Here is a 26,530-nt window from a genome sequence, read left to right on the forward strand (position 1 = left end):
GTCCGCCCGTGTGTACGCGGCCTTATGGAAGCTATAAGGGGAAATACGGATATCAAAGGGATAGAGGTTAAAGGTAAAGAATATAAGACGGCTGCATATGCAGATGATCTTTTATTATATATAACTAACCCTATAATTACAATACCAAATGTAATAAAAGAACTGGAAAGATTTGGGCAATTGAGCAACTTTAAAGTTAATTATGATAAATCTGAAGTAATGAACATCTCATTGGAAGAAGGAATGCAAAAGATAATACTAAATTATTTCCCATTTAAATGGAAACAAGACGCGATTAAGTATCTTGGAATATATATTCCAAGTGACTTAAAACTTCTACAGGACATGAACTATAATAAAGCAATTTATAAGGTAAAAAAACTTTTAGGAAAATATGATAAAATAACTTATTCCTGGTTAGGGATAATAAATATTCTAAAGATGGTGATACTACCAATTATGCTATATATTTTTCAAACTGTCCCTATTATACCATCAGGAAAGATTATGAAGGATTTAAGAGAAGCTGCAGAAAGTTTTATATGGTCGCATAAGGTTCCTAGAATAGGAAGAGAAGTATTAATAAGAACAATAAAAAATGGAGGACTGGCAATGCCTGACTTCTCCAAATACCTCCAAGCAGCGTCAATAATGAGAATTATAGATTGGCAGCATAATGCAAAAAATAAACAATGGGTAAAGTTAGAAGAAGATATAATAGGGGCTAGAATAAAACATCAACCATGGATAACATCTAATTTAAGACCAGAAGAAAAGGAGTTACCCATTTTTGTAAAAACAACATTAAAAATTTGGGATGATATAATAAAAAAAGGAAATCTCTCCTCAATGAGTGGCCCTATGACCCCATTATTTGCCAACCCCGAATTTAGACCAGCACTAAAAAGCAAAACATTTCTTAAATGGAATATGGAGGAGCATGAGCGAATAATACAAATCCTGATAGATGGGAGAATGCCAACGTTTCAGGAAATGGGACATGAATATAATAATGGCTGCAATACTCTCAGTTGAAAGCATATATAGATCCATTAATGATAAGTATTAATAGACAATTAACTGTATTCAAGCAAATAGTATTAAATAAGGATAAAGCGAATAGAAAACTTTCTAAGATATACAATCTATTACTCCCCTATGGTGATATTAAAAAAATAGCAGCAGTGAAAAAATGGGAGGAGGAAATAGGGAATGTGTTGACAGAGAAGGAATGGGAAGGGATATATGGAAGAATACATAAGCTATCGGTAGCAATCAAGGACCAAGAAAAAAACTATAAAGTTGCAATAAGATGGTATAGAAGCCCAGTAGTAATGAATAGAATAAATAAAAGGAACCCTGAAACCTGTTGGAGCTGCAAATTAGAAAAGGGTACTTTAGAACACATATGGTATAGCTGTTACAAGTTAAGAGATTTTTGGGGTAAGATAACAGAAATGTATCAGCGAGTGACAGGTACTAGGATAAACATAGATATAATGATAGTACTATTCTCTCTCACACCTAAATCATTAACACAGAAAGAGAGTTTTTGCACTGTATGACTACAGCTGCAAAAGTTGTAATAGCGCGAAAATGGAAAAAGGAAAATGCTCCATTAATAATAGAGTGGAAATGTGAAATGAGTGAAACACACTATATGGAGAAGCAAATAAGAGAAGAAGCATATGTGGAGAATCCGATTTCAAAGCATTGGAAAAAGTGGGAGGAGTTTTGCACCTCAGGGAACCTTAAGGAATATTTGTAAGTGAGGAAGTGAGGAGCGATGGGGTAGGTGGGAGGGATGAGGGCTGATTTGTATATGTATATGTGTGTGTGTGTGTGTGTGTGTGTATGTATGTGTATATATATATATATATATATATATATATATATATATATATATATATATATATATAAAAATTTATTTTATTTTTTTTGGGTTTTGAGAAATATGTAATACTTGATGGATGTTAGGTATGTTGATGGATGTTTTGTATGTTTTATAATTATAAAGAAATAATAAAGAAAGATTTGAAACAAAAGGTATACAACTCTTCAATACAGTTTAATCTTGATGCTTACCTTCTATCTGGATATATAACTCTTCACTTCTTTTGATGACACTGTTGGTCGGAGTTCTTACTTCACAGGAATAATTCCCAGAATCCTTTGGCTGAGCAGACTGGACTTCATATTGATGAGATGAACTAAATTTATGAACCTCTAGTCCATCTCTGTAGAAAGCAAACTGCAGTTCTGTCCCCTGTCTCATTGGACTGAGACTTGTGTCACATATCAGGGTCATGTTGTCACCTTCTGTCTTTGGATATAGCATGGTGGTAATATTTGGCTTTGAGAACAGGTCTAGAATTGAGAAAATCATTATATTTAAGAACCTTAACTGAAATAGAAAGCATATAAACTACAAGACATACTGTATGTAGGGACCCTGCCCTATGCAGAAGTGTCCCTAGCTAAATTTAACGTTTTGTGACTGGGCAATAACCAGCTTTTATTTACATTATCAGTCTTCCCTACGTCTGGTGGCTTGATTGCTTCCACCTATAGCTGGGAGGAGGATCCAGCAAGCAGTGTTGGAAGGTTTCCCATGTGGTTATGAATTTTTATCTGACCCCACCAAAGACTGAGCAGCTGACTTAGTGGTAAGGCTTGGGGAAAATTAAAGTGGGCTGGTCTGGATGAAGTCCAGGGCCAAATTTTTGTCCCAGTCCAGCCCTGTTTGGGAGCATTTTTACAGAACTATCTCTCCCCTGGGACTTCTCCCTGGGAGGAGGCCTATGTGAAGAACTGCTGCTTGGGCCTGGCCTCAGCATTAACCATGTGCTGAGGGCCCTGGAAACTAAAACAGAGCAGGGGTGGATACCTGATGGGAAGTGGGCTGAAGAGAGGACCTTCTTACCGGAGAGTGTTGCAGAGGAACAGGGTATAAGCTGCTGTCTGGACATTATAAGAAAGTCTATTTGCCCAATGGCTGCTTATAGAGGGACAGAGGCCAGTGAGGAAACACTGTGGGGTTTACTTACTAAAGCTGGAGAGTGTAAAATCAGGTTCACTTGTGCACAGAATGGGTTCAGCATTAGATGGTAAAAAGAAAGACTGGGGCTTAAAGCGGAGGTCCGGACTTTTATTTTTTTTTTAAAGTCAGCAACTACAAACACTGTAGCTGCTGACTTTTAATAAGGGCACTTACCTGTCCAGCGAGCCCGTGATGTCGATCCATCTATCCTCACTGCCCATTTCCTACTGCACATGCGCGAGTCGCATGGAGGTTTGTAAATGGCCCTGTTGTTTTCTGAGACACACACATGTCCCAGAAGACAATGGGGCAGCTCGCCGAAGAGGAGGAAGTAAAGGAACAGCGCCGTGGAATAGGAAGAGACAGATTAGGAAGACTGCCTAGCAACAGGCATTTCTGGTAAGTAAAAAAAAAAGTTTTTTTTCATTTTTTTTATATCTTTTTTGGAGAAAGTTAATGTCATTTCTTATTTTAGGGTGGACCTCAATTTTAATTTGTGGCTACCGAGATGTCTGTCTGTTTCTGAGTGAGTAACAAATAGTGACCACAGGAGGAACGAGCTGCTCCCAATGGGGTAAGCCCTGCACAAACGTACAGATTACCTGATAGCATTTTCCTGACATTAGTTCACTTTACATCTGAAAGAATAAAAGTTTTAAGTACTTATTTCACAGGAATAATTCCCAGAATCCACCAGCTCAATGGAATGGACTCCATAATGATTGGATTGAAACTCTTAAGATTCCACCCAGTAAGCAAACTGCAGTTCTGTCCTCAGCCTGAGTGGACATAGACTTGAAGGACATATCGGAGTCATGTGAACAAATTCTCCTAATAAATATTGGTCATTTTTGTTTTTTTGGAGAAGCTAGAAACATTGTACAAGGTTGTATAAGTTGTATGCCAGTAAAAAAAATAACCTGGTGTAGTTACTGTAGTTGTTTAAGATACAGTGGAACCTTGGATTACAAGCATAATCCGTTCCAGGAGAATGCTTGTAATCCAAAGCACTCGCATATCAAAGCGAGTTTCTCCATAGAAATCAATGGAAACAAAGATAATTTGTTCCACGTTGACTTCTATTGCATGCAATACCGCATGTGGCCAGAGGTGGGGGGCCTCGGAGAGACTCGGAAATTCTCGGAGACCGCTCAGAAAGGCACAGAAACACTCGGAACCCTCTGAAAGGCTTGCAAACACTTGGGAACTGAGTATTTCCAAGTGTTTCAGAGTATTTCCGAATGGCTCTGAGTGTCACAGGTGCCCCTGCACCTCTGGCCAAATGTGGTACTGCAAACTGCAGAGCTTTGAATCCTGCTCATTTTGCGAGACACTCCCAAACCGAGTCAGGATTTAAAAAAAATAATTGCTCGTATTGCAAAACGCTTGTTAACCGCATTACTCGCAATCCGAGGTTCCACTGTACATGATAACGAGCTTATAGAGAGAAGAGAAGAGCTACTGTGAAGTGTCCATAGATACAGAATAAGAACAGATACTGACATTTACAGATAGTATGTAGACAGATTACAGATTTGCAGATACTGAAATTTACATCCAGTATACAGAAGTCAGGAAGTGACGCTTTGTAATGTTTAGAAACAGAAAAAGAGAATTATGTGTATAACAAAAGACTTATGAGCATAGAAAGACCATGTTGTGAATTATGTTTCACCTGGTGACTATGCAGGAAATAGATCTATATCAGATCTCTCTAAGCCCCTGTACACACGGTCGGAGATTTCGACAACCAAATCCGTCGGATCTTGTCCGTCGGATTTTGCCAGTCGGATCTTGTCCGAAACTGTTGCATACACACCGTCTGACTAAGTTGTCGAAAAATCTGATCATTCAGAACGTGATGACGTAATTTCATTACAATGGGACTACGTTCAGGCTAGTAGCCAATAGCTTTGATGTAGGAATTTGATCTGAGCATGCGTGGCACTTGGTCCGATCAAAATTATCTACACATGATCGGAGTATGTCCGACCGGCCCAGTTGGTCAGAAAATATTTCCAACAAGTTGGAAAATTGGGTCCGACGGATATTCCGACTGAATCAGTACGATGCATACCACACACAGTCGGATTATCCGACAACACGGTCCGATAGGACACATTCCGATGGATTCTCCAACCATGTGTACAAGGGCTTAGGCCCCTTTCATAAGACAAACCCGCTCGGATCCGCCTGTCCGTTTTTTTAGGCGGATCCGAGCGAACCATCCATTGATGCCTATGGGCAGGCGGATGTCATCTCTAAACCTTTCACTCTATGATGCTAGTTTAATTTTCAGCTATCCTTGTTTTTTCCAGCTAACTATCCTATTTGTCCCCAAACCATGATACAGTCACCATTTATACAAAAGACCCTCAAATTCAAAGATGGGAGACCATCATGTGGTAAGTTTCAGGAAAAGAGTGCCTTCCTTTGCGGATTGCTTTGAATTTTTTCAGCCCCGCATACTCATGCTCTCTAAGTTCAAGAGCCACGGAAGGCAGACGTTCTTTGGAGGAGCCCTAGAGGTCACTCCCATTAAAGGGAAAAGTTCCAAGGATGTCTTATAGCTTCTTCCTAGAGCAGCACTACCATCCCAGCAAAAGTCCTGCAGTGCCTGTGGCGCACTACCTATTCCCAATAGGCTGGTGAGTAAAGACTGCCTGGAGGAGCTTGCTGTTGACAGGTAACGCTCAAATATCATTGTTATTGAAGAGAGTGGAGTGAGATATTATGCTGTACTTATTTCAATTATCTCGGCCAGGTAGACCCCTCCTAGTTGCCTGTCACTAGAAGAGCATCCTGGCACCCCAACAAGTTCCGTTAACCCACTTAGTTCTGCTACTCTGGCAAGGTGACAGTCTGCAGACAGTAGTAGCTCCTCTTCATCAGAGGAAGGCCCGGAACTGCTTGGCTTCAGTTTTCCCTTTATTGAACTATGTATCCAGACAGTCAAGCAGGCCAATTCTATGGGTAAAGTCATATTCACCCTTTCTTCAGAATGGCAAAGTCCTGAGAGAAAATCTCCTTTATTTGTCTATACAGGTTTTATCCTCATTAGAGATTGGATAGCATTGCTTTAATCCCTGCCTACAGTAGATGGGAAGCAAAGGGATAAGGAATGTTCCTCCTCTCAGCTGGTTCCATTCTTCTAGGCAGATGGGCTGCTATAATACATATTAGACCTAGGGGGGTTTCATCCTGATTCCATTCACAAAAAGAATATATAGTCTTCATTTCCTGTATGTAGTCTGCAAGGGATGGTGGCTAGTGTCCAGTTGTAGATCTGAAGAGGTTAAACTTTTTTATCCCCTTAGAGATCTTCAAAATGGAGTCCATTAAACCAGCGCAGCCAGATGGCAAAATGCTATTTTTGGATCTTCACGATGATCTAAACATCCCAAAATATTTCTTTCTTTCATAACTGGTAAGCTTGCGATCGGCTAGACACATTTCCAGTTTAACAGTCTGCCTTTTGGCCTATGCAGGTCTCCGAGGCTGTTCACAAGGGTTCTCAGTGCAGTGTTAGCTATACTCAGAAAACAAGTTCTCCAGATGCGCCACTACCTGGACAACATTATTCTTCTATCCAGAGGTCTGAAACAATTGCTGACGCACCAAGGGATACTCATAAACACCCTGTGGGGATATGGCTGGTTTATTAACTCTCTCTAACTTAACAGTTAGTATGCCGGGAGGTACTCTGCCAACTCCTCTGTTCGGCTTCCACCAGAGAAAACGGTGGCAGTCAAAGAAGGAATGCTGAAGACAGTAATCTCCATGTGTTTGACCATTTCTCAGTGCCTCAATCTTTGGAGCACAATGTCATCATACCAATAATCCCTTGGGCGCTCTGACAGTTTAAGCTGGGATTCTTAGTACAATAGAGGAAACAGAGTCTGGCACAGTTATTAACTGTCACTCAGTATGAGTAGGAGTATATGGTGGTTGCTGAAGAGGGAGAATTTGATGAAGTCGCCCCATTAGAACCATTCATTAGACTAGATCACAATTACTATTCATCTCGGCAAAGATAGCCTGGAACGCACACTGCAAGAAACCGTTGGTTCAGTCCAATGGGAGAATCCCAGCCAAGCGGGGTAGTCTTAAATACCCTAGAAATCCAAGCAGCTTCTTTAGCACCGTTCGCCTTACTACACATAATCAAGGGAAGATCAGTTTCTCTGCAGTTGAACAACATGGCAGCAGTTGCCTATATTCATCACCAAGGAGGAACTTGTGGCAATATGCTATTAGGAGAGGTCAACCCCATGCTGTCGGGGTCAGGAAAGTAGTTTATCTCCTAGGGTACTTGAACACACAGACAGACTGACCATCATGCAAACTTTCCAGAGCACAAGTGGCCCCTACACTGTAGGTCTTCTATGAGCTGGTCCACAGGTGGGGAAAAATACAGACAGACTACATTGCTTCTCACAGCAATTTCAAACTTGGGAAGATGTCTGAATCAGTTCCGCACACCAAGGCAGAGGGGACAAATGCCTTGATTTTCTCCATGGATCTGCAAACTAGCCTGTATATTTTCCAACAACATTTCTCGTAATGAGATTCCTCTTGAGGCCGTTGAGAGTGAACATGGTAGTCATATCCATTCCTCCATTGGGACAATGAGGGCATTGAGTTTTTGTGGCCATTCATCTCATGAGACAGAAGCCAATTCCCCTTTACACATACACAGGCCGTGGCTGCAAACAGGAGACTGATAGGGAAAGCATGAGAACCTAGCCTGCTCCAGGATGATCTCTAATTGTGGAGTGTGAGAAGGCACTTTACTAACAACATCTATGCCAAAATCTGGAACAAGTTTGTGCTATTTCTCAGCAGGGCAAGATATTGATACTACTGCACCTCCGGCGACAGCTGTTCTGGACTTCTTGTAGACCAAATTAGGCATTAGATATTCCTTGAGATTGCAAGTGTCGAATAGGTTGGCAATAACAAGGCTTAAATGTTCTGGAAATCCTTTCGTTTGCACAAATTTTGAAGACAGTCAGGAGGTTTCGACCACCACAAAAGAGGATCTTTCCCAGTGGAATCTATCAGTGTTGCTGGATTTCAAATAAGTTTGAGCATTTGCTCCAACAGAACAGTGTTCAGTTTGTGACATTACCTACTAGGCAGTATCTATCGCAAGATTTTCAAGCAGAAGGATGTCTGAGATTTAAGCTCAGAGAGCTTCAGAAAGAGATATTGTTTTCTTTCCAGGAGTAGACTTGTGTCCGGTAGATCATCTTGTGTCAAGGGTAGCGACAGCCCTCTATCTTACAGTCATCTGGGCATTGCCTAACTTCCCAGAGGATAACTCAGGAGGATCACACAAATTGGATGTTTACAGAACTTGAAGTCCCGATCCAAAATTGCCCTTTTCAGATCATGTAATAAGCCTTTCATCTTTCCAAATGGAATTCGTCAGGGAAAAGAGGCTACCTCCTGGACTTAGTAGCTTTGGTCGTACATATAGGGCAAGGGGTTGTGAACCTCCTTCAGCAGTGGATACATACTCTCCCAGAGTGGTTTCAGTCTCATGGACTGCCCATTCAAAGGCATCCATGGAATCCATCTGCAGGGAAGTATCATGATTGCCCTAGGATACCCTTTCAAGCATTACTGGTTAGATTTGGGGGTCTTGCCATTAGGGGCCTGTGGAGGAAGGACTGTTCTGTCTTCTGTCCCATGCTAATTAAAAATTGATTCAACAAGTAGAACCAACCCAGTGAGATAGTTAGTTATTTATCACTAGTATGCTGCCACGGTGGCATCAGGAAAATGGAAAATTGTATCAAACACTTACTGTAATTTTCCTTTCCTGACCCCAAACCATGGCAGCATATGGACCCACCCTTGTACGTTTTGGTATGTAGCTAATTACAAAGAAAGGGATGGGGCCTTTCATTTATGCTATTCGCTGGTCCTGAGGGAGCCTATCACTAGTATTCTGCCATGGTTTGGCGTCAGGAAAGGAAAATTACTGTAAGTATTTGATACAATTTTCAGTTTTCCCCTCCAAAAAAAGATGTTGGTATCTGCGATTTCATAAAAGGCAGATCAATCTATTTTAAAGAAAAAAGGAGTGAAAGAGAGTCCACTTCACCTTCTGACTCTGATCTGAATCCATATAAACTGGACTTTTATTAGGGTTTGAGGCATTGCACAGCCTTCTGTTTGGATGAGTCTCTGGGCTCTCCCTCAATAAAGCAGGAATGTTTTGAAAGCAGTACGTATGATACACCAGGGCTTTTTATTCAAATGTGAGGGAACACAGTTTCGGCACCTCCAGCACTAAAGGTATCTAATGGCAAGGGGTGCTGGGGTGTGCTTCAGGGTCTATTGATACTGGCCTCTGGGGGATCTATTGTTGTTGATGGTGGGTCTTATGTGGCTGGGGGGGGTCAGTTGTTACTAGGAGGGATCTACTGTTGAGAGAAGGGTCTATTGTTGTCGATGGTGGGTGTTATGTTGCTGGGGGGGGGGTCAGTTGTTGCTAGGAGGGATCTACTGTTGAGAGAGGGGTCTATTGTTGCTGGCTGCTGGAGGATCTATTGATGCTGGCTGGGAGCAGATTTGTTGTTGCTGCCGGGGGTCTATTGTTGCTGGCTGCTGGAGGATCTATTGATGCTGGCTGGGAGCAGATTTGTTGTTGCTGCCGGGGGTCTATTGTTGCTGGGGAGGTATGTTGTTGGAAGAGGTCCATTGTTGCTTAGGGGATTTGTTGTTGATGGGGGTGTATTGTTGCCAGCTGCAGGGGATCTTTTTTTTTTTTTTTTACTGCTTTTCTTGTTATCATCGACAAATTCCATACAAATTACTTAGCACTAATGCTACTTGTATTCTCTAAAAGGGGTGGTAGTGGGAGGTAGGTAGGAGTTGGAACCAAGGTATGGTGCTTTAAGGTGGGTAGGGGACCAGGACAGGGGGTGACTCTGAAAGGGGGAGTTCTTTAAACCTAAATAAAGCCCTGATGATACATCTCACTTTGTTCTAGAATTTGACGTGTTTTTTATTCCCTGATATAAAAGAGACCCTGTCATCAACTTTTTTTAAAATCAGAACAAGGAATGTTAATTACATTTGATAAGTGTCCCTTGTGCTGGTGCCGACTGTCTTTGTTGAGATCTGATCTCTTTGGGAGGATGGGCGGATGAATTAAAAGTTCTCCTCCTCTATTCATAGAGTGCTTTTCATCAATGGAAGCTATAGTACAGCTTCAATGAATGATGGAGGGGCAGAAAGATGGGATGGGGGGCATATTTGGCACTTCAGCTGCTGTATTAACCCCCACAGCATTGAAATAATTTCACTGCAGGGGTATGGGGGAGGGCAGAGGACTGAAGATTTCAACTAGCACAGCCAGCACCATCATAAGGAACATTTCTCCTTGAATATAAAACTGTAAAAAATGTAAAAAAAAAAGTAAAAAAAAAAAAAATGCTCAGGGTTTTTCCTTTCCATAAACAATTTGTTATATATTTGCAATATGCCTTTGAACTTTCTCCAGAAAGTTAAATTCCCTAGCACAGCCTCTTCCCTCCTTGCACATCACAGCCGTCTACTCTTCTAGGAGTGTTTAATGGCTGTCTGTGTTGGCCCAGCTCCACAGCCCCTCTCCTCACTTCATTACATAACAGTTCATGTAGCTGCTCATGGCTACATACGATGGGATGATTTGCCGCAGGATAGCCAAATTCTTATCTCTCCGTGGTCCTGGTTGTCATCTACAACACAACTAACCTGTAGAAGCTGTGATCTTTGTGGGGAAGGAGGTCCAACTCACACCGGTATGGGAACAGATGACCGGAGCCATGGTTATTCTTTATTGGTTACAAACAACACCATAGACACACAATGAGTTACCTCTGACATGTAGGGACACTTCATCTGTGTGCGTTACATATTCATCTCGGGATAATTCTTTCACACAACCATATGTTCCAGACCGGTCGTAGTTTCCATCAAGAAAGATGATAGAGCGATCACTGAATGGTCCATATATGAGATAAATATCCCTGTAGAATGTTGTCCTGCGTACAGAATATTCAGGACGGCTGTGACACTTTATATTTATATTTCTTCCCCGATACACAAAGATTGGAGTCTGCAGGATAAGAGGACCTACAATACAAAATGGTTATTAAATGATTATGATAAACACTTCTAAAGAAAAAACGGAATATATATATTGTAGTAACTCATACTATATCTGTCATTAGATTTCAGATTACAAAGTCAGAGGTTAAATGAGATCCTAAGTGGATGACATTCACTTTGCTAAAGCACTATGAAGTAGTTCCCATATTTTTTCTCAAAGAAGATACTGTTTTCAGCTTTTCTCTTTCCTTATTTGTATCCAAGGACGTTGATAAGGGAGTACCACCGCTCCTCCTGTATGGGGGGCACAGACCAGCAGGGGCCCCAGGCAGCAGGGTGAATTGGATGTGGGCATAGAGGGTGATCAGCGCTGTTGGGGAGGGCAATTACCAGAGCCAATCACCTGTATGGCTCTCTACAGCAGCTGAAAGCTGGATTATTTTCCTCACCCTCCCATTGGCTTTCAGCTGATGCAGAGAGAGCCATACAGGGGATTGGTTCCAGTAATTGCCTCCCCATGATGCTGATCACTCTTCCTGTGCACTATACACATCCTCTTGCTATGCAGGCCCCCCTGTGCCCCCCTGTCCACAATGGGATCCTTCAAGATGGAGAGAGGGTCCAGTAAATTTCATATTAAGCAGCACCTTCCATTCCTGAATGAACACAATGAGTGACTAATACTGATCACTTACTGTGTTATTTTATAACTGAAGTATTGGCTGTATGGGGCCCTGTATCAGGTTGTCAGTATGGGGCCCTGTGTCAGGTTGTGAACATGGGGCCATGTGTCAGGTTGTGAATATGGGGCACTGTGTCAAGTTGTCAGTATGGGGCCCCATGGTTTCGAACAGCAGTCCTGTTTGTATCAAAATGCTGCTGATTAGTGATTAAATCAAACATACCTGGGTTTGGTTTAATGTGGGTTGGATGAACATGAGTAAAGGTTCGGTAGTGAATTAGAGATGGCCTTGCGGTTCGCCCGGCAGTCGGTTCACGGCGAACTTTGCTCGTTCGCGAATCGCCAAGCCGGCGGAATTCTGGCGCTGTTCGCGGTGGACATATTCGTTTATATTGTGAGGAACTTTGACCCATGACACATCCATCATGGGGTACAGGACAGCCAATTGAGATATTTCACATGGACATACCCCCTACCTTTTTAATAGACCTGATCTGGCGGCCATTTTACTTTCTGTCTTTTGTCAGTGTAGGGAAAGGACGCTGTGTGGAGCAGGGACAGCCAGTCTAATAACTAGCTATTACTCTTAGGTCCACAAAAGTCCTATTAAAGACTGGTATAGGTGTACAGTATATAGGGTTGTAATACACTTATAATATACTTTCTTTGAAATATAGAAAGCATATTATAGTGCACTGCAGTGCTGACCAATTCTGCAGCTGTCTTTTCTCAGTGTAGGGACAGTTTGGTGTTTGGAGCAGAGACAGTCTGCAATTCACTAGCTACTAGCTAGCTACTATTAGGTCCACAAACGTTCTTTTAAAGTGGTTGTAAACCCTTACAACACACTTTGACCTAGAGGTAAGCCTAGATTAAGGCTTACCTGTAGGTCCAAGAAATATCTCCTAAACCTACACGATTTAGGAGATATTTGCGAAAGACAGGCACTGCTGTCTACGGCGCATGTGCCGTAGACAGCGGCGCGCAGGCACACTGAGCGCGCCGCGGTCAACGGCGATATGCCGCGAGTGGGCAGATCCGTGCGCATGCGCGGGAGTGACGTCATCGTGGCTTCGCCCAATGACAGCGGCGGAGCGGCGAGACCCACCGAGAAGAGGGATGCGGCGGACTACAGGGGACAGCGGTGACTTCGCTGGCTCCTGTGTCAGGTAAGTGACACATAATGGACTACTATGCAATGCATAGTAGTCCATTATGCTTTACCTTTGCAGGGAATGAAAGAGGAAGTAAACTCATCAGGGTTTACTTCCTCTTTAAGGACTGGTATAGGTATACAGTATATAGGGTTGTAATAGACTTATAATATACATTCTTTCAAATATAGAAAACATAGTATAGTGCATTTCCACTGTGCAGCATTGTGACTGCTGAGTGGTTCTGCAGCGATACTACAAAGAGTGACAAATGCAATTAGAAAAAAGTATTATAACTGGTGTGATAGACCAGTGCCCCCCCAAAACAACAGATTGAAGTGGGGTGTTATATACCTTCTTCCACATATACTGCACTCCTCTAGAGACTTTTGTCACAGTGGCAAATGGCAAAGTGGAAAATTGCAGAAGGTGCGTTCGATTACGTCAAAGGACGCACCAGACTTGGTTGAGTGGCTCACTCAGCCTTACTCTTCTGCACCCTCCTCATCCTCTCGATCTGCACCCTCTTCACTCTCTGCTGTGTGCACCCCCAAAGACACTACCAGCAACACCACCACCACCATATACCCTCCGCTTGAGTCACAGGAATTATTTTCTGATCCATCACAAGATACTCTCTATCACGGTGCTGGTGTCATTGCTTTCTATCTCGGTGCTGGTGTGGTGTCAGTGCTCTCTATCATGGTGCTGATGTCAGTGCTCTCTATCTCGGTGCTGGTGTGGTGTCAGTGCTCTCTATCACAGTGCTGGTGTCAGTGCTCTCTATCACGGTGCTGGTGTCAGTGCTCTATCTTGGTGCTGGTGTCAGTGCTCTCTATCACGGTGCTGGTGTCGGTGCTCTCTATCTCTGTGCTGGTGCTCTCTATCTCTGTGCTGGTGTCGGTGCTCTCTATCTCTGTGCTGGTGTCAGTGCTCTCTATCTCTGTGCTGGTGTCAGTGCTCTCTATCTCTGTGCTGGTGTCAGTGCTCTCTATCACGGTGCTGGTGTCAGTGCTCTCTATCTCGGTGCTGGTGTCAGTGCTCTCTATCTCGGTGCTGGCGTCAGTGCTCTCTATCTCGGTGCTGGTGTCAGTGCTCAGTCTCTATCGCTGTGCTGGTGTCAGTGTTCTATCTCAGTGCTGGTGTCAGTGATGGAGATAGCAGCAAACTTTTCAAAACGATTAGAATTCAAATCAGTCAAAAAAACTATCCAAATTCTGTGTGAAGAAATAGCTGGTTGTTAAGCAGCGGGCAGGGAAACCGACCGCCTGCATCCTTAACAGCCGATGAGCCATCATCTATCAGCGGGCTTCCCCACTGACAGATAAATGTAAAGAATGCCAGAAATACAATAAAAAAAAAAAAATAATTCACCCCCCCGGTCCATACCAGGCACTTTGGGTCTGGTATGGATTTTAACGGGAACCCCATGCCAAAATGTAGAAAAATTCCCCCCAAAAGCTATACCAGACCCTTATCTGAGCATGTAGCCTACCAGGCCCTCATTAAGGGGCCTAGTATTGGCTGGGGTGGGATCCTACACCATTTTTTAAAATTTTTTAACATTCCTCTATCTTTACCCAGTTCACGATCAGCGCACGCCGATGTACGTCGGCAGAATGGCACAGGCAGGCAAATGGGCGTACCTGTACGTCCCCTTAAATTTGCCGCCCTGCCATCGGGAGCGCGCCGCCGCCGGCGCGCTCCCGCACTGGTCAGGACCCCCGTGAGTCTGGTCGCGGGACCCGCAGACTCGATCGCCGCGGGCATACCCGCGATCGTCTCACGGAGCGGCCGAATGAAGAAATGCCGTTGTAAACAGCATTTCTCCATTCTGCCTAGCATTTAGTGACGCTGATCTCTGCTCCATGTGATTGGAGCAGAGATCACTGGTTAACCCCTTCACTGCCAGTGTCATTTACACAGGAATCACTGCATTTATATAGCAGTGATTGCGGTATAAATGACAATGGTCCCAAAAATGTGTCAAAAATGTCCGATATGTCCGCCATAATGTCGCAGTCACAATAAAAATCGCTGATTGCCGCCATTACTAGACAAAAAAAAATATTAATAAAAATGCCATAAAACTATCCCCTATTTTGTAAACGCTATAACTTTTGCGCAAACCAATCAATCGCTTATTGCGATTTTTTTTTTACCAAAAATATGTAGAAAAATACGTATCGGCCTAAAGTGAGGGAAAAAAATGTTTTTTTATATATTTTTGGAGGATATTTATTATAACATAAAGTAAAAAATAATGCGTTTTTTTCAAATTTGTCGCTCTATTTTTGTTATAAAAAAAAAATAAAAACCACAGAGGTGATCAAATACCACCAAAAGAAAGCTCTATTTGTGGGAAAAAAAGGACATCAATTTTGGTTGGGAGCCACGTCGCACAACCGCGCAATTGTCAGTTAACCACTTGCCGACCGCCGCACGACGATATACGTCGGCAGAATGGCACGGGCAGGCATATGGGCGTATATATAAGTCCCTGCCTGCCCGCGGGTGGGGGGCCCGATCGGGCCCCCCCGGTGCCTGCGGCGGTTGGCATTCCTTCGAGAGCGATCCGGGATGAGGGGGCGGCCATTCATTCATGGCCACCCCCTCACGATCGCTCTCGACGAATGGAAATCCTTCGTGACATCACTTCCTCTCCTGTAATGTAAACACAGGAGAGGAAGTGATGTATTCTCTCCTCCGTGTCGGTATTTTTCGTTCCGGCACCGAGGAGAGAGGTTCGGTGAGTTGCACCAACACACCACACATACAGTAGAACATGCCAGGCACACTCACACCCCCCTTTACCCCCTGATCACCCCCCCAATTACCCCTGCCCCCCCCCCCAGTCACAGTGACACCAATTGCTTTTTTTTTTTTTTGCATTGGTGTCATTTGTGACTGTAATAAGGCCGCGTACACACGCGGGGACTGTTCGCCCAACTTTGTCCGCTGAACAGTGTTTCGGCAAACAGTCCGCTCGTGTGTGGGCTTTCAGCGGACAGTTTCAGCGAACAGTCCGCTGAACAAGGTTTTTCGGAAATTCCGAAAAACTGTCCGCTGAAACCTTGTTTCAGCGAACAGTCCCCTCGTGTGTAGGCTTGTTCGTCAAACTAAGTTCCGCGCATGCTCAGAAAGGATTTACACGCCGAAAGTTATAATGCAGTGTATAGGACGTCGTATTTTTCGTCCCGTCGTACGTGCCGTTCACGTCATCGTGCACGGTTTCAGCAAACTGTTCGTCCGTCGTGTGTGGCCATGTCCGTCCATGCTAATTTTGAGCGGACTGTTTGCCGAAACTGTTTGACGGACAAAGTTGGGCGAACAGTCCCCGCGTGTGTACGCGGCCTAACTGTTAGGGCAGTTAGGGTTAGCCCCCTTTAGTTCTAAGGTACCCCCCTAACCCCCCCCAATAAAGGTTTAACCCCGTGATCACCCCCCAGCGCCAGTGTCACTAAGGCTGGGTTCACATTGCAGCGGTTTGAGAACGGATGTGATTCGCACCGCACTGCAGTGCAAATCACATCCGATCTCTGTGCGATTCGAGTTCAGCCATACAGATAGTATGGCTGAATTCGTGTCGCACCCGCCGCACCCGCCGCACCCACCGCAAACTCGCACGGGACCCTTTTTTTGGTCCGCAGCAGAATCGGATCGCATGGGTGTTCACACCATGCGATCCGAGTTTGCAGATCGCACTGCGATATGCGAACTGATCTGGGGGTGTCATTAACATTTCACTGACACTCCCAGCAGTTCGCATAGGGCAGTGTGAACTGCCGCCGGGAGGCATGCGATGCGGGAACCCGCCGCGGATTCGTGGCGTTCCCGCATCGCTCCAGTGTGAACCCAGCCTAATAAGCAATCATTTTTCTGATCGCTGTATTAGTGTCACAGGTGACGCTAGTTAGGCAGGTAGGTATTGAGGTTCGCCGCAACTTTTTATAGCGCCAGGGACCCCCATATACTACCGCATAAAGCCCCCTGATTGCCCCCTAGTTAACCCTTTCACCAGTGATCACCATATAACTGTTACAGGTGACGCTGGTTGGTTAGTTATTTTTTTATAGTTTCAGGGCACCCGCCATTTATTACCGAATAAAGGTTTAACCCCCTGATCACCCGGCGGGTGTCATTTGTGACTGTAATAACTGTTAGGGCAGTTAGGGTTAGCCCCCTTTAGTTCTAAGGTACCCCCCTAACCCCCCCAATAAAGGTTTAACCCCGTGATCACCCCCCGTCGCCAGTGTCACTAAGGCTGGGTTCACATTGCAGCGGTTTGAGAACGGATGTGATTCGCACCGCACTGCAGTGCAAATCACATCCGATCTCTGTGCGATTCGAGTTCAGCCATACAGATAGTATGGCTGAATTCGTGTCGCACCCGCCGCACCCGCCGCAAACTCGCACGGGACCCTTTTTTTGGTCCGCAGCAGAATCGGATCGCATGGGTGTTCACACCATGCGATCCGAGTTTGCAGATCGCACTGCGATATGCGAACTGATCTGGGGGTGTCATTAACATTTCACTGACACTCCCAGCAGTTCGCATAGGGCAGTGTGAACTGCCGCCGGGAGGCATGCGATGCGGGAACCCGCCGCGGATTTGTGGCGTTCCCGCATCGCTCCAGTGTGAACCCAGCCTAATAAGCGATCATTTTTCTGATCGCTGTATTAGTGTCACAGGTGACGCTAGTTAGGCAGGTAGGTATTTAGGTTCGCCGCAACTTTTTATAGCGCCAGGGACCCCCATATACTACCGCATAAAGCCCCCTGATTGCCCCCTAGTTAACCCTTTCACCAGTGATCACCATATAACTGTTACAGGTGACGCTGGTTGGTTAGTTATTTTTTTATAGTTTCAGGGCACCCGCCATTTATTACCTAGTCTCACTAGTGTACCCCTAAATTTAGGGGTGTCTACTTTCCAAAATGGGGTCATTTGGGGGGGGTTTGTGCCATCTTGGCATTTTATGGCCTTCAAAACTGTAACGCCCTTAGAAAGCCTGAAGGCGGTGCTTGGTTTTCGGGGCCCCGTACGCGGCTAGGCTCCCAAAAAGTCCCACATATGTGGTATCCCCGTACTCAGGAGAAGCAGCAGAATTTATTTTGGGGTGTCATTTCACATATGCCCATGGCATGCGTGAGAAATATATCATTTAGTGACAACTTTGTAAAAAAATAAAAAATAAAAAAAAAAGTTTGTAATTTTCCCGCAACTTGTGGCAAAATATAAAATATTCCATGGACTCAACATGCCTCTCAGCAAATAGCTTGGGGTGTCTACTTTCTAAAATGGGGTCATTTGTGGGGGTTTTGTGCCATCTTGGCATTTTATGGCCTTCAAAACTGTAATAGGTAGTGAGGAGTGAAGTCAAATATTTACGCCCTTAGAAAACCTGAAGGCGGTTCTTGGCTTTCGGGGCCCCGTACGCGGCTAGGCTCCCAAAAAATCCCACACATGTGGTATCTCCGTACTCAGGAGAAGCAGCAGAATTTATTTTGGGGTGTCATTTCACATATGCCCATGGCATGTGTGAGCAATATATCATTTAGTGACAACTTTGTGAAAAAAAAATAAATAAATTAAAGTTTGTAATTTTCCCGCAACTTGTGGCAAAATATAAAATATTCCATGGACTCAACATGCCTCTCAGCAAATAGCTTGGGGTGTCTACTTTCTAAAATGGGGTCATTTGTGGGGGTTTTGTGCCATCTTGGCATTTTATGGCCTTCAAAACTGTAATAGGTAGTGAGGAGTGAAGTCAAATATTTACGCCCTTAGAAAACCTGAAGGCGGTTCTTGGCTTTCGGGGCCCCGTACGCGGCTAGGCTCCCAAAAAATCCCACACGTGTGGTATCCCCGTACTCAGGAGAAGCAGCAGAATTTATTTTGGGGTGTCATTTCACATATGCCCATAGCATGTGTGAGCAATATATCATTTAGTGACAACTTTGTGTAAAAAAAAAAAAAAATTTATTTTTTTGTCATTATTCAATCGCTTGAGGCAAAAAAATAAAATATTCGATGGGCTCAACATGCCACTTATCAATTTCCTTAGGGGGTCTACTTTCCAAAATGGGGTCATTTGGGGGGGTTTTGTACTGCCCTGCCATTTTAGCACCTCAAGAACTGAGATAGGCAGTCGTAAACTAAAAGCTGCGTAAATTCCAGAAAACGTACCTTAGTTGTAGATGTGACAACTTTTGCGCAAACCAATAAATATACAGTTATTGACTTTTTTTTTACCAAAGACATGTGGCTGAATACATTTTGGCCTAAATGTATGACTAAAATTGAATTTATTGGATTTTTCTAATAACAAAAAGTAGAAAATATCTTTTTTTTTCAAAATTTGCGGTCTTTTTCCATTTATATCGCAAAAAATAAAAATCGCAGAGGCAATCAAATACCATCAAAAGAAAGCTCTATTTGTGGGAAGAAAAGGACGCAAATTTTGTTTGGGTACAACATTGCATGACCGCGCAATTACCAGTTAAAGCAGCGCAGTGCCAAATTGTAAAAAGACCTCTGGTCATTTACCAGCAAAATGGTCCGGTCTGAAAGTGGTTAAAGCGACGCAGTGTCGAATCGCAAAAAGTGGTCTGGTCTTTGACCAGCAAAATGGTCTGGTCTGTAAGTGGTTACATTCATCTGTCAGTGGGAAAGCCCGCTGACAGATGATGACTCATGGTTGTTAAGGACAAGGGCAGCCAGCTTCCCGGCCTGCTGCTTAACAACCAGCTATTTCTTCACACAGAATTTGAATTGGTCGATAGTTTTTTGACCAATCCAAATTCTAATTCTTCTGAAGAGTTGGAATTCATTCGAAAATTTATACCGTATATACTCGAGTATAAGCCGAGATTTTCAGCCTCTTTTTTGAGGCTGAAAGTGCCCCCCTCGGCTTATACTCGAGTCATCGCTGTCTGCCCGCTCGATCAGCGTGTCGAGCAGACAGACAGCGGCCATTCTATTCAAAAGCCGCGCCTCCGGCTCCGCCTTCGCCTGTGATAGGCGGAACACTGAATTTCCCAGCAGCCTGTGTTCCGCCTATCACGGACATCGTATCATCCTCGTACTACGGACGAGGATGATACGACGTCTGTGATAGGCGGAACACAGGCTGCTGGGAAATTCAGTGTTCCGCCTATCACAGGCGAAGGCGGCGGCGCAGCTTTTGAACTTTACAATGGCCGCCGACGAAGAGGGCACGGGACGGCACGGCACGGGACGGGACGGGACGGGGGCAAGGCAAGGCAAGGCACGACACGGGACAGATGCAAGGAGGCAAGGCACGGGACGGATGCAAGGAGGCAAGGCACGGGACGGAGGCAAGGAGGCAAGGCACGGGACGGAGGCTCGGGACAAAGGTAGGCTGGACACACACACACACACACACACACACACACACACACACACACACACACACACACACACACACACACACACACATGGATGGAGACACACACAGGGATGGATGGATGGATGGATGGAGACACACACACACAGGGATGGATGGATGGATGGATGGAGACACACACACACAGGGATGGATGGATGGATGGATGGAGACACACACACACAGGGATGGATGGATGGATGGACACACACACACACAGGGATGGATGGACGGACACACAGGGATGGACGGACACACAGGGATGGACGGACACACAGGGATGGACGGACACACAGGGATGGACGGACACACACACAGGGATGGACAGGCATGTCTCACCCTCGGCTTATACACGAGTCAATAAGTTTGCCAGTTTTTTTGGGGGTAAATTGGGGGCCTCGGCTTATATTCGGGTCGGCCTATACTCGAGTATATACGGTAAATGAAACAAATTTTAAGGAAAACGAAACGCAATTTAACAAAAACAAAATTAAACTAAATGGACTTCGAAACCCAAGCAAACCAATTCCATAACTAAATTAGTAACATATCGAATCTATCCAAAATGAAACAAGTTTTTCCTTTCTGCACATGTCTACTAGGTACGACGTGATCCAGTACTTCCAGGTAGAGGTGTCAGAAACCATGAAATGAGACAGAAACAGAAGTACAGTTAAATCACACTTGTTTGATAATAAAAGTAAAAAGAACAAACCTAGTCAAAACATAGCCAAAGTTCACGGAACGAATAATCAGCCAAGCCAGAAGTCAGGGATCAACGTAGTAAAACAGAAAGCAGTATCTGGAGCCAGAAGGGATGTCAGCAAAACAACTCTTTAAACGGGAAACGCAGGAGATAGTTTCTGTGATGTTGACCAAGGGGAAGGCAGAGATCCTCTGGACTGGACAGCTTAAGTAGGCAGGACTGATGAGCAGGATATCATCGACAGCTGAGTAACTGTGGAGAGAGATGTGAGCTGGCAATTAGCTGACAGCTGAGCGGCCAGCTCAGAGAAGGAAGGGCTGAGCCCAGCCCTGACAGTACCCCCTCCTCAAGGACCCCTCCACCTCGGAGGACCACCAGGCTTGAGGAAAAAAACATCTATGGAAATCATGAAGCAGGACACGGGCATGTACGTCCGAGGATGAGACCCAAGAGCATTCCTCCGGACCGTACCCTTTCCAATGCATCAGGTACTGCATGCGCCCACAGAACATACGGGGGTCAACAATGGACTGTATTTTAATGCTCCTCATGGTTCTCAACCTGCACAGGGTGAGGACGTGGTACTGAGGTGGTAAAGCGGATGAAGAACAAAAGTTTTAATAAGGAGACATGAAATACATTTGAAATACGCATATTAGAAGGAAGGTCTAATGCATAAGCCACTGGGTTAATCCTGCGAAGAAAACGCGATATGCCCAAAAAAAGAGGTGCGAACTTCAGTGAGGGAACACAAAGTCAAAGGTTGTGAGATGACAGCCTGACCCTGCCCCCAATCTGGTAGGAAGGCTCAGGCAGGCGTCTACGGTCAGCATGGAGTCTGCACCTATCATTAGCATGAGGCAAAGCCTCCTGGACTTGAGCCCAAGTGGAACGAAGACCACAGAGATGCTCTTCTAATGCAGGAATACTCTGCGGAACAAACGAGTCAGGCAACATGGAAGGTTGAAAACCATAATTCACCATAAACGGGGACAATCGGGAAGCAGAATTCAAGGCACTGTTGTGAGCAAACTCTGCCCAAGGTAATAGGTCTGACCAGTTGTTATGATGGTCAGACATATAGCAACGTAGGAATTGCTCCAAGGACCGAATGGCTCATTCTGTGGCTCCATTAGACTGCGGGTGATACACAGAGGAGAAAGCAAACTGAATTCCCAACTGTGCACAAAAGGCTTGCCAGACCCGGGACACAAACTGATTACCCCTGTCCGAGACAATCATCTTGGGTAGCTCATGTAAGAGAAAGATCTCCTGAGCAAAAATGGAAGCCAGTTCCTTAGAAGTGGGCAACTTCTTAAGTGGAATACAATGACACATCTTTGAGAACCGGTCAACCACAATAAGCCCTTGTACACGCGGTCGGAGAATCCGTCGGAATGTGTCCTATCGGACCGTGTTGTCGGATAATCCGACTGTGTGTGGTATGCATCGGACTGATTCCGTCGGAATATCCTCTTTGGACCAAGTTCTCCAACTTGCTGGAAATATTTTCCGACAAACTGGTCCGATCGGACATACTCCGATCATGTGTAGCCTACTCCAACGGACAAGGTGCCACGCATGCTCACATTCAAATTCTGACACGGAAGAGCTCGTTCAGGTAAAACTACTGCTCGTAAGCGATATAGCACATTCGTCACGCTGCAATGTTAAAAATTCTTTCATCAAGCGCATTCTCTTGTTCTTTACAATGCTGCAAGAACAAACTTCTTTTGATGCTCATAGTCACACACACTTCTCCCGAACGAATTTCATTACTTTTTTTTTACCATTTCAGCAATACAATTTTAGTCTGTGTCACATCTACACAATTTTAGATTTTGTTTTATTCTTTTTTGGATGCTTTTTTTTTTGGATTCCCTAAAAATTTCCTTTAAAGACAGTTTGCTCATTTATCCTTTTTTTGGGGTGTTTTTTGCGTGTAAACTTACCACAACATTATTGTATTTTTGAGATTTTGTTTTTATTTTTTAATCTACAGGAGGTTGTTTAGTGTTGGTACCCCTTGTTATTCATTTCACTTATTTTTTGGGAAATGTACCTGCCTGCTCACAAATAAACTGGCTTTTTGGAAGGAAAACACACACACAAGTATTTCATCAATCAAAAAACCTTTATTTTGGTCGTAATAAACTAAAAAGAGGAACGCAGCACTGGAGAAACTTGTTACTTTGGTGCAGCCCCAGGGCAGACATGAACAAATTAGAATATAAAAAATTGGTGGCCTGAGGAATAGATATCTCAGGGAGAGAAGTCTGGTCCCGAAGTCCTAGAGAACAGGAAATTCAGATGACATTTATGTCCCCAGGATGTGGATCTTCAAGAGGCTGCATCTTCTGGCAGACCAGACTGAACCCAGGCCATCACTCACTCGTCTTCCTTGGGCACTTCCCTCCAGGCATCCTTCGAGGCTGTGGCTGGGCTCCTGTAGTTGGGGCACGAGGAGGAGGGCGTTGGTCGACCTCCTGGCTGCCACTTGCCACAGCCTCCCCCCGACTGAGGTCTTCCTGTGTATGAAAAGGGGACATAGTTTTAGTTTTTTGATCATCACTCACACCATTTTGTGCTCCTGGCTTTTGCAAATTGAATGTTACCAAATAGAACAGACTATCATTCTGAGCCCAGCATTTTTCTTTCCCGTCCCAATCATTTTTGGTCACTACTGTCTCTTGAGATGTAAACCACTTTGATAAATCACAACTTACTGATCAGATAAGAACATCTAGTTAACATCAATAAATGTAACACAAGAAATATGTTCAACAATGCAATACCTGTCTCAAGCTGGGCCCCACCACATGTTGCTGCCTGGAAGGCCCAGCTTGGACATCAGAAGCCTCAGCTGGGGGTGAAGGATGCCTTGAAGTAAGACTGGAGAGTGGTGGCCTGAGTGGTGGCCTGGGTACCCCCTGGTCTACCAGAAAATGCAGCCTGTCAAAGTGAACCATCCTGGGGTAATAAACGGCATCTGTATCTCCTGCTCTCAAGGACTCCAGGTGCTTCTTTCTCTCCCTGTAATATGTAATCCTCATGGCCCCAATTTTCCTATTCAGATAGGCCATGTCTGCCGTGGGGACCATGATCCGCACCAAAGAAAGCAGTTTCTCCAGCGCTGCCTTCCTCTTTGTTATGTCAGCATAAAACTTGTTGTGGAACTGCCACAGGCAGGGCATCTCCTTGTAGAGTTCTAGGAATAGCCCCATAAAATTTTCCTTTTGGATTGAATCCTTTTTGTCTGCAAGACACAACACAAGACAAACCCTCAAATACTAATAATGCCATTAAAAACCCTCCTAATCTTGTCCCAATATCGGCATATATAGAAGCAGTCTAGTCTAGTGAAGCACCAAGTTAAAAATGTTACCTTCGTTTGCACGTTCGTCACGTCCGCGCCTCACTCTCTTCCCAGATCGTACGGAAGATACACGCGTGTTGCGTTTTATATACAGTGCGCATGCGTGAAACTCCGCCCGCCCCTGACGTTCTTTCTAGACTATTCCCCGTCCCTTCGCTTCCGGCGCAGTGGGGAGAGCACATGGCGGAGAGAACGCAGGTGCGCACTAATAATAGTTCCACTAACGAGGAGGAGTGGGAGGAAAGCCCGGAGCCTGAAACGTCCCGATCCAGGGAGACAAGATTTAAGGTCTCAAATATGTCTTTTGGAGAGATGTTGGAGATGGTCGACATATTGAACAGGACCGACTATGATGGGAAGTATGGACCTTACCCAAACCCAAATATCAGAAAGGCCAAGATCATGACTAAAGTTGTGAAGAGTCTTCATAAGAATTTTGGGGTACACCGATCCAAGGATCAACTGAGAAAACGCTGGTCAGACCTAAAACTGAGGGAGCACAAGCAGTACCTAAGGATCAAGCGTGTTCTTAAAAAAAGTAAGTAGTTGTCGTGTGTTCATATGATTATTCTTGCTTGCATACTGCTCCATGTGCTTTGATTTCATGTTGTGCATTTTAAAATGGCCACTTTCAAGTTCATGGTTTCATTCGTTCGCAAGAAACATCGTTCTGCAGGGAAGTATTCCAGCTTAACAAAGTGTCCCCAATAATGTTCTCACCTTGTAACTCGGCCCAAAAACACAATTGTACAACACTTCCAAGCAATGTTTCAGATTCCTATTTCTGCCCTCTGTGTGCTAATTATTCTTTGTTTACATTCTCATAGGGGAGAGAAGACTCGGCAAGTATGAGGACACCAGGGACCACACCCCTCCTAAAGAAGGCCAACTTCCAAAAGCACAAACAGAGGAGCAGGAGCAGGAGGAGGAGGAGGAGGAAGGAGAGATCGTGGAGTTTGGATAAATTGTCACCACAACAGGTGAGTGTCGTAGAACACAGCTTCCGGTAAGCTCAGCAATGTATATCACCATATTTTTATTACATGGTGTGTTTTTTTGCTTTGTTTTGTAGGTGATGTGGAAGAAGATTCCTTTTTTACCAGTGAAAGTGCCCAGATCTTGATCGGGGAGATAACGGGGTGCAATCATGATTTGGAAATTATCCAACAAAACATCAATGATGTAAAAAATAAAATGAAGAACATCATTGATGTTTTGGGGAGAGTGTGAAACAACAAAAACTAGATAGGGTTTTATTTTTGCTATTTTAAAAACAAAATGTTGTATTTATCGAAATTCCAAATTTGGAAAATACACAGAGTGTGTAAACATGCGCTATCTCCCATCATGGGGGATCAATGTACATGTTTTGTGTAAAGTGTCCAAGATGAAGGGGTTGCAGCCCCAAAGCATGTACATTGATCCCCCCTGATGGGAGATAGCACATGTTGACACACTGTGTGCATCTTCCAAATTTGGATTTTTCAGGGGTCACACTCCATGTGATGAAGGCAATATCAGCCCAGTTTGTACATACTCAGGTCTGATATTGTCTTCACTTTTCAAAGTTGAACTTTGTAAGTTCCTGTGTTCAGTATTTTACGGTTTAATACATGCCTGTTTACACAAAAACAACAAGGAAACAAAATTCTGATTAAACCCTGTTTTGAATGCACACAATCTCTTGGTTTGTTGTAAAAACCTTTTCGAAACGCCCATGTGAATGTGCTTGTATTAAAAAGTTTAATTATCAACAATGTATGGCTTCCTTTTTCATTGCGCATAAAATGTATTTGTAGTAAAATTTTCGTTTGTGCTGAGAAGGAGTGTGATTTACTAAAGGCAACTCCACTTTGCACTCCAAGTGCAGTTTCAGGTGTACTTTTGCAGTGCACTTGTAGTGCATAGTGGATGTGCCTTTAGTAAAAAAAACACCCACTGTGAGGTGTAAATTTGGACAATCATGCCATTTTCCTGACATGGTGCTGAAAATGAGCACGATTTTGGTCAGTAATGCACTACATACATTAGTTATAAAAAAGAAGGTGTGTGTGTGT

General features: G+C 44.2%; 1 protein-coding gene across 1 annotated transcript in view; it reads right to left on the reverse strand.

The window, feature by feature from the left end:
- Positions 1 to 26,530, reverse strand: part of LOC143973516 (uncharacterized) — an 86,482-nt gene that overhangs the window by 34,527 nt on the left and 25,425 nt on the right. The window contains exons 6-7 of the mRNA XM_077474434.1: positions 10,913 to 11,170; positions 2,086 to 2,367 (exon numbers count right to left, since the gene is read on the reverse strand). Of these exons, the coding sequence (XP_077330560.1) occupies positions 2,086 to 2,367; positions 10,913 to 11,170 (540 nt within the window). The remainder of the gene's footprint in view (positions 1 to 2,085; positions 2,368 to 10,912; positions 11,171 to 26,530) is intronic.

The sequence above is a fragment of the Lithobates pipiens genome, unplaced genomic scaffold, assembly GCF_037356315.1.
Source record: "Lithobates pipiens isolate NorthernLeopardFrog02 unplaced genomic scaffold, aLitPip1_a1.2 Scaffold_83, whole genome shotgun sequence".
Lineage (NCBI taxonomy): Eukaryota > Metazoa > Chordata > Amphibia > Anura > Ranidae > Lithobates > Lithobates pipiens.